Genomic DNA, 7857 nt, shown 5'->3' with positions numbered 1-7857 from the left:
TAAGATACAAAACACATAAACCATAAAGAAAAAGATAGTTTGCCGTGCTAAGATTTTAAACCCTTGTATTTTTTTTTAATTCTTAAAAGACAAGCCATAGGCTGAGAGAAAATCTTTGACGAAGCACTACTACCCTGAATGTGAAAACGACGCCCACAATTCACCAAAGACGGCCGACAAGTGCAGGACAGACAGCAGAGGAGCAGCCAGTGCGCTGGGGAGGAAACCAGGGCGAGGCTGCCTCCCGGCCCTGACCCGGTCCTTAGGGGGGCCGTGGGGCCCTCTCCTGCCCTGCAGCCGACACGGCCTCCAGACCGCGGCCCAGGGTCGCTTTCACCGGAAGCCCTGCCGTGCTCCCCTCCCTCAGACCTGCCTGTGACCCGCCGCCCCTGCCTGCCCTCATCCCAGCCTCTCGCTCCAGCCCGTAAGCCTCCTCCACCCCTACCCTGGACACTGTCCCTGTCAAGGCTTGGCTCGAAGTCTGCCTGGCCCACAGAACTGCCACCTGGGCTACAGGACGCCAGCTGACCCATCTGTGCAGCACCCTCCTCCCGATGCGTCACAGAGCTCACACGGTTCTTTGGTCCCTTGTCTGCACCCTGTCCCCTGTCCACATGCACAGGGATGTCAGCTTCAGCAGCGTGATTTCTGCATCTTTTCTTCCCTAATGTGTCCCCGGCACTGTCACAGGGCCTGGTATTCAGCAGGGGCTCAGCAACCAGCTGAGTGAAGGAGGGAAGGAAATGCCCATAAAACAGCTCACTGCCACCTCACGCCTCAGAGAGACGGAGCTAAAACGTCTGACGGTACCAAATCGGTGGGGAGGTGAGACCCGAGTGGGCGCCGGTGGGAGGCTGCTATGGCCTGCATGCTGTGTCCCCCCAGATCTCACATGCTAAACCGACCCCCAGGGTGATGGTGTTAGGAGGTGGGCCTTGGGGGCGGTGACTAGGCCATGAGAATGGGACCCGTTCCCTTCGGAGAGACCTCACAACACTCCCGCGCCCCGCCACTGGCGAGGACACAGCGAGCAGTCAGCACCTGGGAGCTGGCCTGCGCCAGACCCCACTGCCACCACAGCCGGGTCTCAGGCTGCCAGCCTCCAGAGCCGTGAGAAGTACGTGTCTGTTGTTGATAAGCCACCCAGCCTCTGGTATCTTCGTTCCAGCGGCCCGAACGGGCTGTGACAGCTGCCCGTGGCAGGACGCCTTTGGAGGACGCCTGGGCAGCCCCTGGTGAGGTGTGAGCCGTCAGCAGCCTCGGGTGTGTCCTCCGTCCCGCAGAGGCGCACTGGGCGGGGGGGGGGGGGGGGCAGCCGCTGGGCACGTAGAAGTCTGGGAAATCCACCGCAGATCGGATTTCTGCGGACTGGAAATCCACCCGCAAATCCACCGCAGCAGCAGCAGGCTAGGTGGTGGGAGAGTCACGTGACGGCCTGAGTGTTGTCCAGCCCCAGGTCTCAACGCCGTGAGTCTGAAGAACACAGGTGGGGGGAGGGTGTGGGGACGGCAAGCTGGGCAGGTGGCCTCCAGGGACGGGGAGCAGCCGGCTTAGGCCCGGCTGGCGGGGGCAGCTTGGCCGGGTCTCCCCAGGAGGGACAGGGAGTCACAGAGTAGAGACGGGGGTGTGGCCTGCAGGACGCAGGTGGTGGCCGGCCAGGGCGCGACTGCTGCAGCACGGGCAGATCCAAGCTCTGTATGGAGCACTTGACGCCTGTGCAGGCTGGGGGTGTTGCTTGACCAAAGGGAATGAAAACACGGCCCCCTGGGCCTTGGGAGGGGTCTCCGCCCGGGCCCTGGTGACCTCCCGGCCCTGCCCACACACACCTGTCACCAGGTCCTGGGCAGGGCGAGGCCGACCCCACCACACATGTGACACGGGGCCAGGTGTCTGCTCCTCGCAGGAGAGCTTGAGTCTGGGGTGTCCTGAAGACACCTGGGATGGTCCCCCCCAACCCTCAGTGACGGGCGGGAAAGGGAGGGAGCGCTGAGAAAGCGGCCACCGGCGCTCCTCCTTTGGCCCCGGGTGCACTTGTGCTTTTATTACCGCCTCGTATCTGGTGGTGAAGGACAGTCTTATAATATAAATTAGCCAACACACGCTTTAAAGGAAATAAATTTGGAAAATCAAGTAGACGTTTCCATTTACAGTAAACATGTACTAACGTATGATTTATTTTACATCAATATTGCAAATTTAATACAAACCACAGTATCAGAAATGTATTTGAAAGCTTTCTAAAGGCACTGAGAAAACAGTACAAAAAGTTATATTATAGTGTATCCATTTTTAAAAATTCAACAAGTCAGTCTAGATATTGAAAACTTTTTTCATCCAGTAGAAACTGCAAAAATATAAAATATAATTTGTGTTTATGTCCTCCCTTCCACCCCATTCCTACATCATATTTGATTTTAATATTTTTTCAGCTATATAGACAAAAGCTACAGACAACAGAAAATACAAGCCCGTAATTAGCACTGGTAATGACATTTTAAAGCAGGAATGGCCACATCTGACCTTCTACATTCCATCCTCACCTTCCCCACACGGTTTTTCAGCAGGGGCATGGCTGGGAAATAACAAAGGTGCTGACTGAGGGACGTTTTGTTCCCACCGACCTAGCATGTCAGGACCTGGGCCCCAAGCACGATGGCCTCTCCAGAACGCAAGACCTGCAGCGCTGACGTCCAGATGCTGAATTCTGCATCGCAACGCGCGACTTGTCCGCCCACCCACCGTGACCAATTTGGTGCACTTGGTCCTGGGAGAGTGGGTGCATCTGAAACGTTTGGGCACCGTGGCCCTCATGGGCGGGGACAGCTGAATGTCCTTCAGCCTGCAGCTCTTCTTTGGTTACACTGGGATCTGGCTACAGTGTGCAAACATGCAATGGTGTCTCTCAATTCCATCCTTTCGGTCCAGGGTTTTCCCGCTTACGTGTTACGCGCATGCAGCGCACCTGTCTGCTGTACCCTGAGACGGGAAGGGCAGGCGTCACGCTGAGGGGTGCCCCGGTGCATCCCAGCACCCACCCCTGTGCTGAGGGTGACATTGCACAGAGGGAGCTCCAGAGAGGCTGCCAGTTACTTTTGAGAGACGGTGCAGGGCTGTCCGCGAGGAGCTGGGCACTTGGCTTGAATAGAAAGGAAGGAGGAAGTTTCCGAAATTCCAGCCCTTGTCTTAGGGATGAAATCTATCAGGTGTGCTGGGCTCAGCGTGAGAACTAAGTAGAGAGGGATGCTGAGCCAGCGGGCAGCGAGGGTGGGAAGCAGGTGGTCCTGACGGGCGCTGGGCTGCCATCGTGACGGGGAGGGGGAGACTCTCGCGAGGGAGGGGGGGACAGCACAGCACCGATGTCACTTTTGCAAGGCCCCCGGGGGCTGGGCAGACATGAACAGGCTGCTGGGCAGGGCTCGGGGATCCCAGGAGGCCACACATTGATGACTCCCAAACCTGGGCTCCAACGGGTAACCTCTGTCAGTCCAGGGAGGGACCTTCAGCTCCCCCCACGCCCCCCAGGGGAAGCCCCTCCACGAAGCAGGCAGCTGCCTAAGGGTCCAGAAGACCCAGTCCCGCCAGCCCAGTCCTGAGTCTGACAAGGTGACGATGCATTTAGCAGACAGCTTCAGCATTAACTCAGGAGCTGAACACTGACACCCCAAAGCCACAGATGCCGGACAGAAAGACCCCCCGCTGAACGTGGCGGGGCTGCAAGGGGCCCCTGCACCTCCCGAGACTCCCGGGACGGATGACCACATCCGTAAGGAGGGTCTCCAACCCCAGCACAGGGGGATCTCCCACCAGCTTCCTCCTGCTCGGTGGTGATTTTGTCCCCTGGTGTCGTGTCCTGCACTAACTGCACCCGTGGCGTGGGGTCACCCCGGAAGGCACGGTGAACTTCGCCCTGAGCCCTGAGCCACCCCTGGTGATTGCAGGTGACCTGCACTTTCCGATTTATTCTTTTGCATCCTAATTTCCTGCGTTCAGAATGTGTTACCTTCACAATTTTTTCTTTTTCTTTTTTCTTTTTTTTTTTTTTTGGCTGCACCGCACAGCATGTAGGATCTCAGTTCCCCAACCAGGGATCAAACCTGCGCCCCCTGCATTTGAAGCACGGAGTCTTAACCACTGGACCGCCAGGGAAGTCCCCACAATTTTTTCGTTTTTATAAAGCATTACCTGTCTGTCTTGTCTCTAATAGTTCCTCCTGGGATGATGATTGGCGTCTCATTTAAAAACCTGTAGAGAGTCAGCAAGACAGCCGGACAACTGGACTAACTCGTTCCTCTCCCTACGTCTTGTACTTCTCTAGACTTCCAAATCCAGACCCTGTAAGCTAGGTTGCGTGATGCGGTGAGAGGCAGATGAGCATGAACCACCTTCAGGGCCCCCTGACCACACCAGAGACGCTCGCAGAAGGAGGGACAGGGTGGGATGCGGCCAATCCTCCCGCGGGCCGGCCTCAGGCTGCGCCAGCGCCTCAGGCACACGCTGCACGTCGTGGTCGTGAAGTGCCGGCCCGGTGCTGACAGCCTCTTCCGCCTGGAACTTCTGGACTCCTCCCAGGAATGGGCAAGTGGTCACCTGCCGCTCAATAAGCTTGATTCCCAACTTGCTGTCTCGGCAGTGGGACCCCCAGGGTGAGGCTGCTCCCCGAGGTCCACTCGCCGGAGGCGGCGTCGGGGAAGCCGGGAATGGGGGTGGGCGCTGGACACTGCGGTCGGGCCAGGTCGCCGGTCGCCTGCCCTCACTTGCTGCACCTCTCAGAGCACCAAGTGCTGCCCCGCCCGGCGGCCCAGCTCGCTCCGGCCTTTTTCTGAGAAACCGTGTCCCCTTAGAGGGCAATACTGTCACACTTGAGCAGACTTAAGACCACTCTGCATTTAAGCACTTCAGTGGCGTTTGACGAGATACAGGATTTGCTATTGCACGCGCCTCCCTCAGGAAAGTCTCTGCCCCTGCACTGCTATGCCGGCCGGCCGAGGGACGGGCGTCAGCCTTTACGGACGCCTGCTCTACGGCAGGAATGTGCACTCGGGGTCTCTGGGTGGCATCCGTGTCGCCAAGGCGCTCCTGGGGAGTATCCCGGGCGCCCCGCCCTGGCTGTGAGCGGCCCACGGGGGCGAGTCCAGGGGCTCAAGCTTGACCACGGGCGCAGGCCCGGGAGCATGGCAGTCACAGCCCAGGCTGGGGGGCTGGTGGCCCCCAGCACAGAGGCGGGGTGGAGGCTCCAGGCAGGCGCAGTGTGCGGGGTGCAACGGGGCCAGCTCCCTGCCGGGCCTGGGGTGGGCCCCCAGCAGGCCGGGCCCCAGGGGCGGGCTGTAGAGGGGGTGCCTGGAGTCCGGCTCCATCTTCAGGTGCATCCTGGTAGGGAAAGTGACCAGCTGTCTCTTGGCCACGTCGCTGGCCCCCAGCCACGCCTGGCTCGGGGACACAGAGTAGCCGTCTGCCGCATCCTCGGACCCGGATTCGCTCTCCATCTTGATGGGCACATCGAGTGACAATATGGGGTTACACGGGGCTCCCGGGGGCATTGGGACGCCTCGAAGCTTGTCCTCGGTGGGATAGCACCCCGCGGGGAGACGCTGCCCTCCCGGCCGAGGAAGCCCGTCCTCCAGGCTCCCCTGAGGGAAGGGGCAGCTGGTGGAAGGGGGAGCCTGGCCCTGGGGGCCATCCCGCAAGGCTCTGCTGGTCCGGCCGGCGCAAGCCCCGGGGGGAGGCTTTGGCTGGTGAGAGCCAGGTGAACTCCTGACGGCGTGGACAGTGCCCTGTGTGCCCGGGTAGGGCAGGCAGGTGCCACGGGCCGGCGCGGCGGGGAACGGGTCGCCCTTGCCGGGCTCCAGCTTCAGCTTGGTGCCGCCGTCTTGACCGTGTCTCCCCGGCGTCCAGTTCAGGTGCTTCGAGGGTCCCTGTGTCTCGAGGTGGCAGCTGTACGGGAGGACGTCCCTCCGCTCCCTTGGGCAGGAGGGGCCCCTCGGCACCCCCCCTAGTTCCTCTCCTCGCCCATCCCTGCAGGAAGAGATGCCCATCAGACAGAGCAGGGGCAGCGGGGGCCCAAGGGGAGGCCCTGCATCACGATGGTGCCGGCCACCTGCCGGGGCTGCTCTGCACTGCCTGTGGCCCTGTGACACGGGGCCAGCCTCCGCCCCTCCTGAACGGGCCTTCCCATGGCCTCCCGGCACCCAGAGGCGGGGGCAGGTGGGGCCTGGGAGGGGAGGGAGGGGAGAGGGTTTCTGAGCAAAGGTGAGCACGGAGGCCGGGCGTCACCCGGGGGTCCAAACCATGGGCCGAGCCACGGCCGTGGCCCCCACTGTCCCCGGCCAGTCCCCACAGGGGTGACGACAACCTCCAGGGTGAGGAGCGGGTGTGGGCACCCTCTGCGCATCCCCGCATCCCACTGAGAGAGCTTCAGCCGCCGTGGTCGAGGCCGCCTGACGGGTGCCTCAGCCACTTACCCTGCGGCCCCCTCGGGCTGGAGGAGGAGGTCGTGGCCGCCCCGGAGGCACAGGCAGGGGGCCCGGGTTGCAAGCCGGCCCCAGTGGCAGGCGTCCGCGGGCATCCTGAACACGGACAGGCCATTTTCTCCGTTGCTCCTCCCTGTCAGGATTCGGAAAAGGGAGAGTGAGCAGCGCCGGGGCTGGGCGAGCACTCATCCTCAGCGCCAGCGACACATCGGTTCCCCCGAAATGCCCGAGGGGCCGGGCACCTGTCCGCCACTCAGCCCTCCAGCCGGCATCGCCACAGAACACAGCACGTCTCCAGGGGCACAGTCATTTTACCCATTTCAAAAAGACGAGATGGAGAATTTAACAAGTACCTGCTAAGTAATTGGGTTTTCCGTGCAATTCTGGTTCACAGAGACTTGCGGCAGCTTTTGCTCTGCGAAGGACAGAAAACAGCAAAACAACATGCAGATTAAACGTGTGTCGAGGGCAGAAATTACAACACGACCCGTGTTGCTGTCACACCCAGGAGCAGAAGATACAATACCTCACACTTCTTAAGCCTGTACGGATTGTAAAGCCTTTTCCCAGTTACAGGTTTGCTGAAAATTCCAGTTCTCATCACCTTTCAGGCCAATGAAGCACTAATGAATTTCCTTCAGAAAGCAGACATACGCCTAAGATGACTTTCGGTGCATTTGTTTTCTTCTGGATGGTCAGAATGGAAATACAGATTCCTCTGATTTGCAGTAGTTACTTGCGGTAGTTTACAAAGTCATCATGAGCACTAAATTAGCGATGCTGAGCCATCGCCCCAGGGGAGTGTGTGTACACACACACACACACACACACACACACACACGTCTCACAGATCTTATAATCTTAGATCCTAAGGCAATGTGCAACTTATCCTGGGAGATCATATTTTCTTTATATTTCAAAAGAAAAAACAAGGCTCAGAAGTGTTAAGTGACTTGCCTAAAGCTGCCCCTATAGCAGGTACGAGAATGGGATTCAAACCCTGTCCAACTGGCACCACAGCCAGGGCTTCCTGCACTGCAGTGGCGCTACGTCTCCATCTTCTGGGCGTCTCTGTAGGAGCCAGAGACAGAGCCAGAGACCGAGCCAGAGACGGAGACAGAGACAGAGACAGAGATGGAGACAGAGATGGAGACAGAGCCAGAGACGGAGACAGAGACAGAGACAGAGATGGAGACAGAGATGGAGACAGAGACAGAGACAGAGATGGAGACAGAGCCATGAGGTTGGAGCGTCACCCTTAGCGGGGAAGGTACCATCGGGCGACTCAAATATTTTCTACACGGTTCATGTCCATGAAGGACTAGTCAGGAGACAGATCACACACACACAACCTGTGAACACTTAGGAGTGAGGGTGTATCACAAAGTCC

The 7857-nt window shown here is 59.2% G+C and overlaps 1 protein-coding gene across 2 annotated transcripts in view; it reads right to left on the bottom strand.

Annotated features, from left to right (window-relative positions):
* Window positions 1-2187: 2187 nt before the first annotated feature.
* Window positions 2188-7857, bottom strand: part of AHRR (aryl-hydrocarbon receptor repressor) — a 74040-nt gene continuing 68370 nt past the window's right edge. For both annotated transcript variants that reach the window (XM_036848967.1, XM_036848968.1), the window contains exons 9-11: window positions 6821-6882; window positions 6459-6600; window positions 2188-6012 (exon numbers count right to left, since the gene is read on the bottom strand). In XM_036848967.1, the coding sequence (XP_036704862.1) occupies window positions 5019-6012; window positions 6459-6600; window positions 6821-6882 (1198 nt within the window). In that variant the 3' untranslated portion in view covers window positions 2188-5018. The remainder of the gene's footprint in view (window positions 6013-6458; window positions 6601-6820; window positions 6883-7857) is intronic.

Source organism: Balaenoptera musculus, chromosome 3 (assembly GCF_009873245.2).
Source record: "Balaenoptera musculus isolate JJ_BM4_2016_0621 chromosome 3, mBalMus1.pri.v3, whole genome shotgun sequence".
NCBI classification, from domain to species: domain Eukaryota; kingdom Metazoa; phylum Chordata; class Mammalia; order Artiodactyla; family Balaenopteridae; genus Balaenoptera; species Balaenoptera musculus.
Note: the sequence above shows the minus strand (reverse complement) of the source record. Positions and strands in the feature narration are given on the sequence as shown.